The sequence below is a fragment of the Sus scrofa genome, chromosome 6 (assembly GCF_054392235.1).
Source record: "Sus scrofa isolate SSC_HxYL_T2T_F1_AM1 chromosome 6, Sscrofa_HxYL_maternal_Yorkshire_Landrace_v2.0, whole genome shotgun sequence".
Taxonomy (NCBI): Eukaryota; Metazoa; Chordata; class Mammalia; order Artiodactyla; family Suidae; genus Sus; species Sus scrofa.
In genome coordinates, this window is record NC_139388.1 from 15,424,274 (window position 1) to 15,442,021 (window position 17,748).

Consider the following 17,748-nt stretch of genomic DNA (forward strand, 5'->3'; position numbering starts at 1 on the left):
GAAGGTTGGTTCTTTGGTTCTTCTTTCTTCTCACTCAACTCCACCCTCCCTCCTGTTTCTCTCAAGGCCACACCAGCACTCAAGTATTCTCCCATTCCCTCTCCGTCTCTGCTGTAGAATTCCTTTAGTTCAGGGACTCCCCAGTTGCTAGGTGCCCAAGAATTCTCTGAGAATTACTTTAACACGCAGACTACCAAGACCCGCCCGCAAGTATCCCAAGTAATTTAAACACAGATGGCCCGCAAGCCACGTTTTGAGAAACTTCATAAGTTTACTCATTTGAGGCTCTTTTATCATCTGTGCTTCTGTATTAGCTATCTCGGTTACCTCACCTTTTAATTACTCAATTTACTTCAATCTGGCTCCCACCTCCCCCAAACTACACTGTTCATATGTAGATAATGGCCTTCCGATTTCCATCTCCTACCCTGATCTCACCTTAGTTCAGAGCTCATATACTCAGCTGCCTGCTAGACATGTCCAAGAGATGTCCCCATGCACCTCGAATTTATAGATGCAGAGACTCACAGACATAGGAAACAAACATAAAGTTACCAAAGGGGAAAGGAGGGAGGGATAAATTTGGAATTTGGGATGAACAGATAAAAACTACTATATGTAAAATAAACAATAACACACTACTATATATAAAATAAAAAAGTTATATATACAGTATACATGTATAACTGAATCACTCCGTTGTACACCAAAACATTGTATATCAACTATACTTCAATTAAAAAATGAAATTTTCAAAACACTTGAAAGATTAAAAAAAATTTTTTAAAGATTCAAAACCAGTATCAGACTGGAAAGAAAAACTAACTTTTTGAAAATCATATGATCTTGTATAGAGAAAACCCTAAGTAAGCCACATTTTTAAAAAAGACTATTATAACTAATAAATGAATTAAGCAAGGTTACAGGATACAAGATTTTTTTAAAAATCAATTTTATTTCTATGGACTAGGAATAAACAATTCAAAGGTGAAATTAGGAAAGCAACTGCATTTACAAAACTATAAAAAAGAGGGAGTTCCCGTCGTGGCACAGTGGTTAATGAATCCGACTAGGAACCATGAGGTTGCGGGTTCAATCCCAGCCCTTGCTCAGTGGGTTAACGATCCGGCGTTGCCGTGAGCTGTGGTGCAGGTCGCAGACGCGGCTTGGATCCCATGTTGCTGTGGCTCTGGCGTAGGCTGGCGGCTACAGCTCAGATTTGACCCCTAGCTTGGGAACATCCACATGCCGCAGAAGCAGCCCAAGAAAATGGCAAAAAGACAAAATAAAATAAAAATTTTAAAAAGCTATAAAAAAGAATAGTGCAAAATTTGCATACTGAAAACTCTAAAACAGAGTTAAACAAGAAATTAAAGACATAAATGAATGGAAAGACATCTGGTGTTCATGGTTTGAAAGATTTAATAGATAGCAAAATTCCACAAGTTGATGTACAGACTCAACACAATCCCTATCAAAATTCTAGCTAACATCATGGCAGAAACTGACAAACTGATACAAAAATTCACATAGAATGGAATGGACTCAGAACAGCCAAAACAATCTTGAAAAAGCAAAACAAAACTGGAGGATGCATATTTTCCAATTTCAAGACTTACTACAAAGTAAGGAGCTAGCATATAATGTACAGTTCTAACACAAGGACAGACATAGAAAAATGGAATAGAATTGAGAGTTCACAAATAAATGCCTACTTTACAAACAACTGATTTTGACAAGGGTACCAAGATAATTCAATGAAGAAAGAATACTCATGTCAACAAATGGTGCTGGGAATTCTGGATATCCACATGCTAAAGAATGAAACTGAATTCCTAACGGCACACCATATGCAAAAATTAATTCAAAATGAATAACAGACCTAAATGTAAGAATTAAAACTCTTCAGACTAAACACAGGAAGAAATCTTGTAACTTAGATTAAGCAAAGGTTTCTTAGACATTGACATAAAAAGCACAAGCAACCAAAAGGAAAATACAGATAAACTGGATTTCAAATATAAAAAAGTGTTATGCTTCAACAGACACCATCAAGAAAGTAAAAAAAAAAAAAGGAGTTCCCTGCTTGCTCAATGGGTTAAGGATCCAGTGTTGTCACTGCTGTGGCTCAAGTCACAGCTGTGGCTCGGTATTGATCCCTGGCCTGGGAACTTCTGTATGTTGCAGGTACAGCCACAATTTTTTTAAAAAGGAAAGTGAAAGAGGACTCATGACACAGGAGAGAATATGTGCAAATCATATATCTAATAAGAGACCTGTATCCAGAATAAATAAAGAACTGTTACAAATCAGCAATAAAAAGACAAAAATACCCATTTTAAAAAAATGGGCAGAGTTCCCATCATGGCTCAGGGGAAACGAACCTGACTTAGCATCCATGCAGACTCAGGTTTGATCCCTGGCCTTGCTCAGTGGGTTAAGGATCCGGCATTACCATGACCTATGGTGCAGGTCGCAGATGCAGCTGGGATCCAGCATTGCTATAGCTGTGGCATAGGCCAGTAGCTATAGCTCCAATTCAACCCCTAGCCTAGGAACCTCCATAGGCTGTAGTGCAGCCCTAAAAAGACCAAAAAAAAAAAAAAAAGTCAAAGTATTTGAATCAGTATTTCCCCAAAGAATATATACAAAAGACCAACAAGCACATGAAAAGATGTTCAACCTCATTAGTTATTAGATAAATGTAAATCAAAACCATGAGATACCAGATTGTACCCACTAGGATGATTATGATCAAAAAAGACAAAAAATAAGTGTTGGCAATAATGTAAAGAAAATAGAATCTTCTTGGCTGATGGGATTATGAAATGGTGCAACCTCTTTGGAAATCAGTCTGATGGTTCCTTAAAATTTAAACACAGAGTCCCCATATGACCCAGCAATGTCATTCCCACATCTATATCCAAGAGAACTGAAAGCATACGTCCACACAAAAACTTGTACATGGTTCAGAGATAAATCCTTCATAATAGCAAAAAGTGGGAACAACCCAAATGTCCATCAATTAATAAGTGTATAAACAAAACGCAGTCTATGCATACAGTGGACTCTTATTCAGTCATCAAGAAATGAAGTGCTGATGCATCCTACAAAATGGATGAACCTTGAAAATATTATGCTGAGTAAGAAGCCAGCCACAGAAAGCCAAGCATGTATGATTCCATTTATATGAATTGTTCAGAACAGGTAAATCTATAAAGACAGAATGTAGATTCATGGTTATCAAGCGCTGTCGGAGTGGGGAATGATCCGCTAATGGATAGGGGGTCTCATTTTTCAGTGATAAAAATGTTCTAAATCTGGAGAGTGGTGGAGTTCCCGTCGTGGTGCAGCGGAAACGAATCCGACTAGGAACCATGAGGTTGTGGGTTCCATCCCTGGCCTCGCTCAGTGGGTTAAGGATTCCAGTGTTGCCATGAACTGCGGTATAGGTCGCAGACGTGACTCAGATCTGGCATGGCTGTGGCTGTAGCCTAGGCCAACAACTCCAGCTCTGATTAGACCCCTAGCCTGGGTACCTTACCTCCATGTGATGCGGGTGTGGCCCTAAAACACAAAAGACCAAAATAATAATAATAATAATAATAAATTAAATTGGAGATTGGTGATAGTTGTACAACTCTCTCAAAATACCAAAATCACTGAATTGGACACTTTTAAAGGATGAATTTTATGGTATGTAAATTATATCTCAATAAAGCTGTATTCTTTCTTTTTAAATCTCATCATTTTCCCAAACTTGCTATTGCTTTTATATTTACCATCCTGGCTAACTGCGTCATCTACTACAAAACTAGCTAAGTTAAATAAAAATGGGACTTCATTACAGCTTATCATGCTTCCAATTTGTCTAACAGTCTCTTTTAAAGTTTTCATGAAACAGATGTTAAATCAATCCACATATAATTCTTCGAGTCTCTTTTTTCTTGGCCTAATTTCTTTATATTTCATTACAGAGAAAACCCCTAAATCTATCCATCACCACTCTCAGAAAGGCACATTCGGTTTGACTGGGGTGAGGGGGAGGATAAGTTATTTATACATGAAATAACATGCTGTTTTCTAGATATTCAACGTGCCTCAAGTCTCTGATCTTCTGAAAGTGGTAAAAAAAAAAAGAGAGAGGCATCAAGAGGGGGAAAAAAAAGACAGAATGAGGAAATTCTGAGAAGTATCTGGAATGTCTAACAGCTCTAATTAAAAAATAGATTTACAGGAGTTCCCGCTGCGGCACAGCAGAAATGAATCAGACTAGGAACCATAAGGTTTCAGGTTTGATCCCTGGCCTCGCTCAGCGGGTTAAGGATCCAGTGTTGCCGTGAGCTGTGATATAGGTCGCAGACGTGGCTCGGATCTGGTGTTGCTGTGGCTCTGGAAGAGGCCAGCGGGTACAGCTCCAATTCAACCCCTAGCCTGGGAATCTCTATACGCTGCAGGTGTGGCCCTAAAAAGATAAAAAGACAAAAAAAAAAAAAAAAAAAAAAAAAATTTAGGGGAGTTCCCGTCATGGCTCAGTGGAAATGAATTCGCCTAGGAACCATGAGGTTGGGGGCTCAATCCCTGGTCTCGATCAGTGGGTTAAGGATCTGGTGTTGCCATGAGCTGTGGTGTAGGTCACAGACATGGCTTGGATCCCGCATTGCTGTGGCTCTGGTGTAGGCTGGTGGCTACAGCTCAGATTCAAACCCTGGCCTGGGAACTGCCATATGCCTCAGGTACGGCCCTAAAAAGCAAAAGAAAAAAAAAAGAAAAAAGAAAGAAATAGATTTACAATCTCAAAAGCCAAGATTCTAACTGGAAAAGTAGGGATAATTTTAATTTCCTTATATGTTTATACTTTGAAATGTTCTATAAAGAAAACAGATTGCTTTTATAATTTACAAAGTTTCTAAAAAAAGAATCAAGAACAACCTTGCAGCAATGAGTATTTTTATTACCCACAGTATAATCCCTAAATATCATTCTTCATTAAAATGAACCAAGAGTCCTTAGAAAAATAATCTATTCCCAGTCTGAGTCAGAAAAGGAAAAGATCAACTCAGGACATCTTATGGTACGAGAATTTAATGGAAAATCCAGAATGCTATCTATCAAAGACTACTGGGGTCACGCTGGAAGGACACAGAAGCCAACCTGAAGGAGCCCCCAAGAGCTGAGAGGGGACAAACCGAGCATCAGCAAGAAAAATGGCCATAATGAACTGAAACAAATACATACTCAAGCTTGTGAGATCACAATGATACTCAAAACAAAGAGAAATAAGAAATGAAGTCACAGAGATTGTGAATATAAACTGGAAGGCAAAGCAATATAGCTTCTAGGAGTAATAAAGGGGAAGATGGTTAAGTTGGACTATATTAAAATGAAGTAATTCTTTTAATCAAAAGACACCACGAAGGTTCTTGTTTTGGGAGTTCCCGTTGTGGCTCAGCCGTAACGAATCTGACTAGTATCCATGAGGATGCGGGTTTGATCCCTGACCTCGCTTAGTGGGTTGCCATGAGCTGTGGTGTAGGTTGCAGACTCGGCTTGGCTCCCATGTTGCTGTGACTGTGGTGTAGGCTGGCAGCTGCAGCCAATTAGTTCCCTAGCCTGGGAGCCTCCATGTGCCATGGGTGTGGCCCTAAGAAAATAAAAATTACAAAAAAAAAAAAAAAAAAAAGGTTCTGGTTCTGAGTAAGACAGAGAAAGCACACTTCATCCTGTCTCTCCCACTGAATCACCTATAACACCTGGACAGAATGCCTGGAGCAGCTATGAGAACACCAAAAAGGAAGGAACAGCAGGCAGACTGGGAAAGAACAATTCCAAATACCACCCAATGAGTGGTGAGTTTACCATTTTCTCCTTTTCTGATACCCCCCAGCCAGGACTTGAGAAAGCCCAAAACTCAGAAGTGGGCACACGTGTGGACAACACTCTAGAAGAAGCCCTCAAGTTCTGTCTTGCGGGGTAGAGAAAGGGTCTCTCAGCACCAGAGAGAGAAGGTGCTTGTTTTCCCTGTTTTTTTCTCCCCCCTTCCCTTCCCTTTCTCAGGCTCCAGCTCCAGTCCCCCAGGGCAGCTGCAAGGGTCGGGGACACAGGTGTCCGGAACCCTGAGGAGCTGAGCTTTCCTCTCTGACTGGAAGGTCTGCAGTCCCAGGAGAGCAGGGTAAAACCTGACACATTTGCTGTCTCTTCCCACTGCTGCGCCCTGGAGTGTGGGCACCCTTGTGGCAAGTGCCCAACAGGGCTGATTAAATAAAGCCCGAGGACACTGAGACCAGGAAGGAGCTCAGGAAAATGACCCCATAAAGTGGTCCATGAACTTCTGGGCTCACCCCTGAGGTCCGCAGGTGTGGATGTGATCCCAAACAGCAGGCCCCAAATCTGGAACATTAGTAAGGGATAGAACCAGATAAACCAGGACCAGACTAAAACAGGAAACCTCAGAACAAATTTCAGACTGACAACAGGTCCCCCATGCAACACAGAAACACATCTGCTATTCACACTATGTCAGTCCAAAACCTTGAGAAGCAGTGGTGCTAAGCAATTCCACCATCTGGTTTGTGACCCGGAACAAATCTTATATTTTTAGGGCTTAGTTTCCAACTTGAAGACCAAGGAGTTGGACTAAATCTCTAGTCCTTCCCACTTCTCACATTTTATGGATTCCTCTTATTCCTCTAAACTCTTTCTCCATCAACTATATGGTGGAACAGCTTAGAAGTTAATGGGATGAGATTTAGAAGCAGACTTTTCTGCTTCCTAGCTAGGCTATTTTATTGGGGCAAGTTAAAACCTCTCTGGAGTAACTGTATCTACCTCGAAAGTTGGGAGGAGTAAATGAGGAAAGATATGCAGAGGGCTCGACACCTTAGGATGTGCTGAGTCAGAGTCAGCTTTGCCTCTTAGATTCTTTTCCTCAACTCCCCTTTTCTTCCTTTTTTAATTTTTTTTTTTTTTTTTGGTCTTTTTAGGGCTATACCTGAGGCATATGGGGGTTCCCAGGCTACACGTTGAATCGGAGCTGTAGCTGCTGGCCCAAACCACAGCCACAGCAATACCAGATACAAGCCACGTCTGAGACCTACCCCACAGCTCAAGGCAAAGCCAGATCCTTAACTCACTGAGTGAGGCCAGGGACTGAACCTGTGTCCTCATGGTTGCTAGTCAGTTTCGTTTCCACTGAGCCACAACATGAACTCTTTTTTTTGTTTTTTTTTGTTCTGTTTTCTTTTTTGGCTGCCCCACGGCAAATGGAGTGCCCAGGCAAGGGATCAGAACCTACGCAGCTGCAGCAACACTGGGTCCTTAACCCACTGTGCCAGACTGGGGATTGGACCTGTGTCCTGGTGCTACAGAGATGCCACCAATCCCGCAGATTCTAATGCACCACAGTGGGAACTCCTTCAACTCCCCTTTTCAATCAACCACCAACACTTACTGATTATTCCCTCAAAAAGTCTCTCACATGAATGATTCCTTCCCATTCCCTAGTTCAGATCCCTGTAAATTCATGCCTGAATTATTACCCACTCTGGTGCCAGATTCATCTTTCTCTGGACCACTTGGATCCCATCACTTCCTGCTGCCATTTGCCAAATGAAGGCTAAACTCCTGATACTGGACTCAAGGCCCAGAACAATCTGGATGCCGATTATCTGTGATTCACAGAACATGCAATGAAATTCCGAATCGACTTGTGGCTGCCTGATGGGAGGGGGAGGGAGTGGGAGGGATCGGGAGCTTGGGCTTATCAGACACAACTTAGAATAGATTTACAAGGAGATCCTGCTGAATAGCATTGAGAACTTTGTCTAGATACTCATGTTGCAACAGAAGAAAGGCTGGGGGAAAAATGTAATTGTAATGTATACATGTGAGGATAACCTGACCCCCTTGCTGTACAGTGGGGAAAAAAATAAATAAATAAATAAATAAATAAAATAAAATAAAGAAATTCTGAATCTCCCACCTCTGTCCTTTTCTCTTTTTTTTCTTTCTTTTTTTTTTTTTCTTTTTAGGGCCACACCCACAGCACATGGAGATTCCCAGGCTAGGGGTCTAATCGGAGCTACAGCTGCAGGCCTACACCACAGCCACAGCAACGCCAGATCTGAGCCGCATTTTCCACCTACACCACAGCTCGTGGCAACGCTGGATCCTTAACCCTCTGAGCAAGGCCAGGGATCAAACCTGCGACCTCATGGTTCCTAGTCAGATTCGTTAACCACTGCGCCACGACAGGAACTGCTCCTTTTCCTTTCTGATTATTAAAATTCTGCCAATTTTTCAAGAACCAACTCAAACACTACTTTTTCAGAAAGACTTCCCTGAGTCTAGAAATCTCCCTGATTTTCCAGAGAAGAAAAGTGATAGGGGCCTCCCTTTCAACTATCAAAATCCATCATAAAAAATTCTACTGATATCAGCATAAGACAAAGAGATCAATATAAGAAGACAGTATCTAAAAATAGACCCCTGCCTGTATATGAACTTAATAATAAGAAAGGTAATACTTAAAATTAGTAGGATGAACTATTCCATAAATATTGCTGGGACAACTGAGAAAAAAGGAAAGTTAGATTCCCTACCTCATATCATATTTTAAAAATATAAAATTACTGGAAGAAAATGTAGAGTATGTTTATGACCTAGGATAGGGAAGGAATGCAAATGTTTTAAAGGAAAAGACTGATTAAATAAAACCTGCACAATAAAGAACAATAAAATGAAAAAACAAGTTAAAGACCAGGGGAAAAAATGTGTCACAAAAACATTCCAGAGGATATATATTCAAAATACATACAAAAGTCCTTTAGAGCAATATGAGAAAAAGATAACACAAATATCAATGAGTAATTCAAAGGAGAAGAAACCTAAAGATCCAGTATAAATATGAAACAGTATTCAACCATACTAGTAATTATGGAAACAAGTTCCCGTTGCAGCGCAGCAGAAACGAATCCAACTAGTATCCATGAGGATGCAGGTTCGATCCCTGGCCTTGCTCAGTGGGTTAAGGATCTGGTGTTGCTGTGAGCTGTGGTGTAGGCTGCAGTCGCAGCTGGGATCCTGCATTGCTGTGGCTGTGGTGCAGGCCGGCAGCTATGGCTCTGACTCAACCCCTAGCCTGGGAACTTCCATATGCCACACATGTGGCCCTACAAAGCAAAAAAATAATAAAAATAATTAGGGAAACAAAATTAAAACATTCAGACCATCATTTTATCCATCATATTAGTAAAAATGTTCAATGCTAATAATATTAAAAGGTGAAATTGTGAGCAAAGGGGTACTCTGATGACTATACATTTGTTTCATGGAAGTAACTATTGCTAGAGACTTACAGCCTGCCAAAACTGAATCAAGAAGAAATAGAGCAACTGAACAGACTGATCACTAGAAATGAAATTGAATATGTCATAAAAATACTCCCTACAAATAAAAGTCCAGGACCAGAGGGCTTCACAGGTGAATTCTACCAAACATACAAAGAGGAACTTATACCCATCCTCCTTAAACTTTCTCAAAAGGCTGAAGAGGAAGGAACGCTCCCAAAGACATTCTATGATGCCACCATCACCCTAATTCCAAAACCAGACAAAGATAACACCAGAAAAGAAAACTATAGGCCAACATCTTTCATGAATATGGACACAAAAATTCTCAACAAAATTTTAGCCAATAGAACTCAACAACATATAAAAAAGATAGTATACCATGACCAGGTGGGATTCATCCCAGGTTCAACATACAAAGGATGGTTCAACATACGAAATCAATCAACATCATACACCACATTAACAAAAGAAAAGTCAAAAACCACATGATCATCTCAAGAGATGCAGAGAAAGCATTTGACATAAAGTCCAGCATCCATTCATGATAAAAACACTCTTACCAAAGTGGGTATAGAGGAAACATACATTAACGTAATATTTCAAATGTGAATAAATATCCTATGACCTAATAATTTTATGTTTAGAGATCTACTCTGAAGAAACACAGATGCACAAAATGCAATTTTATTACAGTGATGTTTGCAATAGTCCATTGCTAGGGAAGTTGTTACATAAACTGTAATATATACATGATATTCAATACTACGTAACATAAAGAAAGGCACAGAGTTAAGGGGAAGATGGTTAAGAAAAAAATCTCCAAAACACTGCTGGGGGAAAAAGCATGAAGACCAATACCAAGTGATATCATTTATGGAAACAAAATAGATTTCTGTAAATACATATTATACAGGAATGAGTTAGAAAATTCTGAACATATACCAAATTGACTGTTATATCATAATAATCGTATTATATATCACCACTTAAATAGACAACCACTATGAGTATATACATACCAGTACTGATTCAAATTCTACTTGTAGGAATCACTTCCTCCCTCTACTGAGAGGTCAGCCATTCTCTTGACTTTTATAATAATCGCTTCCTTGTTTTCTTTTTCTTTTTGCTACTGTATTAGTTATAGCAGTTTAAACTACTGTAGCAAAAAGAGTATGCTGGCCCAAGCACAACAGAAATTTAATTCTCTCCTAGGGTGGGCAGTGTGGATTTCCAGGGGCCAATTAGGTTGAGAGACTTGGGCGGATGGTGGCTCTGCCATTTTCAACACATGACTTCAACAACTACTGCTCTGCTGACTGCCTCCCCAGCCTACAGAAGAGGCAAGGGGCAAGAAGCAGCACGCATGGGAGGTTTAAAAGAGGTACACAACAAATCCACTCCATGGCACAGAAGAACCCTGTCACCGTGCCACCTCTAAGTGCCCCCCCTCATTCTTACAGGGAAGGAGGAAAGGGCAGACGTGGAGGGACAGACATACATCTCTACACAGCACGGCTGAGTTTTGCCAGGTTTTGAACTTTCAATGAATGGAAATATACCATGCGAGTCTTTCTGTATCTGGTTTCTTTTGTTTGTTTATGCTTCTTGGATACAACTGTCTCAAACAAAGTGTGCAGAGCATACAGGAAAAAAAGAAATGCTCAGGCTGGGTGCCCCGCTACCTGAGCTATTCAGTCCCAGAACTACAACCACACCAGCAAGTCACACCTTCTGGACTCTGCTTCCTCAGGCACGACAGGGCGTTGAGTAATGGGCTCGCGGTCTCTCTGATCAATCACGCTACCCACTCATTCCTAGTCCCATATGCTCCTTCATGGCTTTATATCATGAATGTGCACTGAGTCACTCCACACACTTTCCCCCAGCACCCACCCCGGCAAGACAGATAGACTAGCATTTGCATAACGGCCACCTGGAGTACTGGGTACTTTTTCATACCCAGCAAACACAGCAAAATTCACTTGTTTGAACTTGGGGCCTTCTGACCCTGGCCTCATTAACACTATAGTCTAACTAAGCTAACTCACCAAAGACTCCACACATGAAATACTGAAAGCGGATTACTTCACTATTTGCTTCAAAGAGAATACTTCAAATTCATTAAGAGTCCTCTCTTCAAAAGGTGAGGCCTAAGTCCCTTCTCGAGAGTGTGGGCTGTGTTTGGTGACTCTGTGCCAATCGACAGAAGGTAGTGAAATGATGGTGACTTAGGAGGCGAGGTCATGAAAAACAGAGGCATGGGTGCACATGTGCGTGTGGTGTTTGCAAGCACACAGTCATGTGCACGTCTGTGTGTCTCATCACTGCGGGCACCTAGAGGCCACACCATGAAAACACTGAGGCAGCCCTAGAGAGGGGTCCACACAGCAAGAAATTGAGATCTCCTGCCAAAAGCTGGTGAGAAACTGGGGCCTTCTACCCAACAGCCATGTTAGACATAAATCTTCCAGCCCCACTCAAGCCTTGAGATAACTAGAGCCTCACCCAGTATAGTGAGCACTATTCCTGAGAGGCCAGGCCAAACCAGCCAGCTAAATTACTCCCGGTTTCTGACAGATAGAAACTGTGTAAGATAATAAACATTTATTATCATGTTAAGTCACTAAGTTTTGAGGCAATCTATTACACAGCCAATAGATAATATTCTTATCTATCTACCTACCCATCTGTCTATCTAAACACACGCACACATACATATTTTTAATCCTTTATTTCTGGTGCCACATACATACATCGCCTATTTAAAAAAACAAACAAACAAACAAACAAACACAGCAGTTCCTGTTGTGGCTCAGTGGTTTAACGAATCTGACTAGGAACTATGAGGTTGCAGGTTCGATCCCTGGCTTTGCTCAGTGGATTAAGGATCCAGAGTTGCCGTGACCTGTGGTGTAGGTCACAGACCCGGCTCAGATCCCGCGTTACTGTGGCTCTGGTGTAGGCTGGTTCCAACTGGATCCCTAGCCTGGGAACCTCCATATGCCATGGGTGCGGCTCTAGGAAAAAGACAAAAAGACAAAATAAATAAATAAATAAATAAATAAAAACAACTAGCTTTTAAAAACCTCTTTTCCAAACATAATTTTCCCATTCAAATTATACTAGCTTTTCTGATGTAACAGAGCTCACTTTTGGAAATGTTCTCTGCTAAAGACCTCCCAAAATATAGTAAGTACTACAAACTGGTACTTTTAGATTTTCCTCATGTTTCACATCAATCTAGCAATCATTCTTCCTTCATGAACTAGCCAAGGAAAGAAACTAATGAAAATAAAATGGAAAAAAACATACAAGGAACAACATGTCACAAAATACTGTGATGAAAAATTATTAGTAAAATCTTTTGTGAAGTGCATTTACTAAAACTGGCTTATGACACTGTCACAAGAGTTGTAGCAAGAAGTATACAGAGGAGTTCCCGCTGTGGTGCATGGATTAAGGATCCGACTTATCTCTGGCACTGCCGGTTCGATCCCTGGCCTAGCACAGTGGGTTGAGGATCATGCATTGCCACGAAGGTGGCATAGGTCACAGATGTGGCTTAGATTCGATCCCTGGCCCGGGAACTTCCACATGCCTCGGGTGCAGCCAAAAAAGAAAAAAAAAACTATACAGAGATGAAATCAAAATGAGAACAGGGAATCTTAGTAAATGGTTATGCCTACATACAGTAATAACTTAGTTGTTAGCTTAACTGTTTGATAAGTAGGTCACATTTATTCAAACCGACTGGGTGGTAAATGGCTCTGTTATTTACGACCAGCATGACCCTGAACAAGTTCTTTAAGTTCTCTGTCTCAGTAACTTCTCATTCGTAAAATGAGACAAGAGTGCCCAGAGCATAAGGTGGCTATAAATGAGTAAACTGGGGAATTTACAGGCATAAAAGCACACTGCAAGCACTCAAAAAATGGTACTCGGTAGGACTACGAGTAGACTATGTGTATTTGGAAAGTATCTGATTTCACGGAGTCTAACTTTATTGCCAAAGTGATCAGGTGAAAAATAGTCAAGAGGGGACGGTGCACCAAAAGAGCAGAGCAGGTAAAAAAATCCCAGATTTAAAGCTTACAAAATTCAACAATATACACATTTGACAGATACATTCATCAAAAGTTAAGTCATATATGATAATAACCACCTACTTTTCAACATTCTGGAACTATCTAGGAGTTCATGGAACTTTACAAGGAACTTGAAAGTATAACGGATACTAAAGCTATGATTTCATCCAGATGCTGGCAAAAGTACACAATGATTTTGTTAAGTTGGCAAAACACTGGAATAAAAAGAGCAAAAATAAAAAGGGAAGATTATATTCACTGTTGTTTCTTAACTACCTCGGTCAACTGGCTTTAAAATGGCTTTTGATAAAATACCTTTGAAGGGCTGAAGACAGAGGTACAAACAATCAACTAAAAATAGCCAACATATTCACAAGGCCACTGATAAATTCTTACCACCGTAGAATCGAAGCATACAGCCGAGGTCAGGATTTGCCGCCTCCTCCTGTATGCGCAAGGGGTCATCAAACCCCAGCCTGGATAAGTAATCATAAACAATCTGAAGAGGTCGTTCAGTGGGTTCCAGCCTCCTGCTTACACAATTCAAAAGAAAAATACATGATAAGTAATAACACACTTCATTTAATCTTTATTTACTTATTTATTTTCTTGTTTTTAGTCACACCTTCGGCATATGGACATTCCCAGGCCAGGGATCATATCCAAGCTGCAGCTGCAACTTACGCCACAGCTGCGGCAAAGCCAGATCCTTAATGCACTTAATACCAGATCCTTAATACCACAGTCAGAATTCCCCACTTTTTTTTTTTTTTTGCTTTTTAGAGCTGAACCCACAGCATATGGAAGATCCCAGGCTAGGGGTTGAATTGGAGCTGCAGCTGCCAGCCTACACCACAGCTCACAGCAACACCAGACCCTTAACACAATGAGAGAAGCCAGGGATTGAACCCATGTCCTCATGGATACTAGTCAGGTTCATTATTGCTGAGCCACGATGGGGACTCCAATTTTGAAAAATCTTTTCATATGCTCAGATATGTACTTCTTAATCTAGATTTTAACATCAGATAATACAACTAATCTAAGCCAGTGGTGCGCAAAGATTTTGGTCTCAAGTTCCCTCTACAGTCTTTGAGGCCCCCAAAGAGCTTTTGTTTCTCAAGGGTCTATCTATTGATATTTTCTGAATGAGAAACTAAAATTAAGAATTTCTAGAGAGTTGCCACTGTGGCTCAGTGGGTTAAGAATCCAGTGTTGCCACAAGCTGCAGTGTGGGTCGCAGATGTGGCTTGGATCTGGTGTTCCCATGTGTATGGCACAGGCCAGCAGCTGCAGCTCTGACTGGGAACCAGCCTGGGAACTTCCATATGCCATAGATATGGCCATAAAAAGAGAAAAGAATTTCTATATATTTATTCATCTGTAAATAACAATAAATCCATTATATGTTAATAAATATTTTATGAAAAGAAGATTTTTTTTAAATAAAACAAATTTAGTGAAAAGACACTGTTTTACATTTTTGCAAATCTCTTTAATAGCTGGTTTAATGGAAGACAGCTAGATTCTCACAACTACTTTTACATTCAGTCTGCTGTAATATCTTGTCATGTAACCTCTAGAAAACTCTGTATATTCATGAGACAGAGTGAAAAAAATTAATACTCCTTTATCATTGTGAAATACTTCTGACCTCATGCACCTCTTTAAAGAGCCTCAGGGGCTCCACAGGGTCCTTTGAGAGCCTCTGGTCCAAACTTACAGGCACTGAAATTATGAGATAGGAAAGATTCTACTTGGCCATAGCTGCTTTCATGCAAGGTACACATGCAATTATAAATGGAGACTTTGGCTTGCTGACCATGTCCTAGATATTTCCTCTGGCTTCATAGGTTATTTTTATTTTTTATTTTTTTCAGAGCCACACCCGCAGCATATGCAAGTTCCCAGGCTAGGGGTTGTAACAGGGTTGCAGCTGCCAGCCTACACCACAGCCACAGCGACACCAGATCTGAGCCACATTTGCAACCTACATGACAGCTTGTAGAAACACCAGATCCTTAACCCACTGAAGGGGCCAGGGATCAAACTCACATCCTCATGGATACTAGTTGGGTACAATACTGCTGAGCCACAATGGGAACTCCCGCCTTCGTAGGTTATTTTGCCATACAAATTGGGAATTGATTGCCCAGTAATTCCCCAGAAATCACTCTGCTAAAACCAGAATGTCAATAATCATTTCTGGCCTCTGGTGACACTGCGTATTTTAAATCACAGACACTTAAGACAGGTGTTTCACAATTCTTTTATCAGAAAGCAAACAGTCATAAACACAGCTGCTAAGAGCATGAGCTCCAAAAGTCGGATGCTGGGCTGGGAGTCTCACTGCTGCCACTTACCAAGTGCATGTGTACCCCCGGATAAGGTTTTTGTTTGTTTGTTTGTTTGTTTGTCTTTTTTAGGGCATATGGAGGTTCCCAGACTAGGGGTTGAATTGGAGATACAGCTGCCAGCCTACACCAAAGGCACAGAAATGCCAGATCCAAGCTGCATCTGCTACCTACCCTATAGCTCATGGCAATGTGGTTCCTTAACCCACTGAGAGAGGCCAGGGATCAAACTGGCAACCTTATGGTTCCTAGATGGATTCGTTTCTGCTGCACCATGACGGGATCTCTTGGACAAGCTATTTAAGACCTCACTGTTTTAAACTCCCCATCAGTATAGTGGGAATACAATAGCGGCTAAGAGTTGTTATTAAAAGTATTTACTTCCTGGGAGGTCCCGTCGTGGCTCAGTGGTTAACGAATCCGACTAGGAACCATGAGGTTGCGGGTTCGATCCCTGGCCTTGCTCAGTGGGTTAAGGATCCAGCGTTGCCGGGAGCTGAGGGGTAGGTCACAGACGCGGCTCGGATTTGGCGTTGCTGTGGCTGTGGTGTAGGCCGGCGGCTATAGCTCTGATTAGACCCCTAGCCTGGGAACCTCCAAATGCCACGGGAGCGGCCCATAAAATGGCAAAAAGACAAAAAAAAAAAAAAAAAGTATTGCCTTCCTTACAAGAAGACCTCATATAGTATGCTTAGCAAATTATTTCACATGAATCATAGTGTTTGATAACATACTGACAATTATTTGAAAAATTCTTAGGACTCAAATAAAACTTTAACTAGAATAAAAATAAAATATCTCCCCCATCTGAAACAACAACTGAAAAACAAGTATAGGAAGGCCTATGTGTTCAAAAGATCATGAAGAACATTACTCTTCGGGTCTTAAAAAGGATTCTGTTTAGAAAACTTAAGACGTATTAATCAAAAGAAACATGATATACTCATGGCAAAAAGGTATGTGTTCTGTGGTTAAGGAACTAGAAAATTCTGTTGGCAATAAAATTTAATTAAAAATAACAAGGAATAGGAATCCTACAAAACTGTATCAAAGTAATAATTTAGGAATGAAAATCATATTGATGAGTGCACGCGCACACATACACACAAAATCCCCAAATGAGGCCACTACCTGGCCCCTGCTGGCTGCTCAGTTCTAACTTCGGGCTTCCATAAACTCAGAACTACTGCATGGGGAATGACCAAAGAACTAAAAGCCTACAAAGACTGAATTTAAGAGAAATAGAAAATAAACTTTTCAGAATAAAAACATCAGTTATAAGTAATCTCCAGTCAAATCCACAAAGGGCTGTGACAATATTAGCACCTTCCCAGTACAATGATAGAATTTGTCCAAGAAGGACACATTTTAAGAGAGACTTCTAATAAACTGTATCCTGGAGGGGTTAATCAGCCATGTAATAGGAAGACTGACTGAAGGATTAACTTGAAGACAAGGTAACCAACGACAAAAAGAACTATGTCTATCTTTCAATGTCAAGAAGGATTAAGGAGTTCCCTGGTGGTCCAGCATTTAAGGATTTGGCGTTGTTGTCATTGCTATGGCCACAGTTCCATCCCTGGCCCAGGAACTTCCACATGCTATGGGTGTGGCAAAAAAAAAAAAAAAATGATTAGATTTACTCTTGATTGCTCCAAAGAATGGGACTAGGACCAAGGAGAAGTTGACAGGTAGACTTGGATTATAAATGAGCAAGAATCCTAATAATCAGAGATGCCCAATAATGAAACAGATGGTATCTCAAAATAGAGGAGTTCCCATTGTGGCTCATCAGTAATGAACCTGACTGGTATCCATGAGGTCTCGGGTTTGATCCCTGGCCCCACTCAGTGGGTTAAGGATCTGGCGTTGCCAGGAGCTGCGGTGTAGGTCAGTCTCGGTTCAGATCTGGCATTGCTGTGGCTGTGGCGGAAGCCGGCAACTGCAGCTCCGATT

The 17,748-nt window shown here is 40.9% G+C and overlaps 1 protein-coding gene and 1 long non-coding RNA gene across 3 annotated transcripts in view; both read right to left on the reverse strand.

The window, feature by feature from the left end:
* PHLPP2 (PH domain and leucine rich repeat protein phosphatase 2) overlaps nt 1–17,748 on the reverse strand; it is an 82,185-nt gene that overhangs the window by 46,366 nt on the left and 18,071 nt on the right. Inside the window, exon 3 of one of the 2 annotated variants that reach the window (XM_021093823.2) lies at nt 13,835–13,968. The exons of the other annotated variant lie outside the window; for it this stretch is intronic. Coding sequence (XP_020949482.1) covers nt 13,835–13,968 — 134 coding nt within the window. The remainder of the gene's footprint in view (nt 1–13,834; nt 13,969–17,748) is intronic. 2 annotated transcript variants of the gene reach the window in all.
* On the reverse strand, nt 24–8,878 carry LOC146402220 (uncharacterized). The gene is made up of 2 exons (XR_014805548.1): nt 8,249–8,878; nt 24–4,272 (listed from the first exon to the last, which is right to left on the reverse strand). It is a non-coding gene; the product is annotated as an uncharacterized LOC146402220 (long non-coding RNA).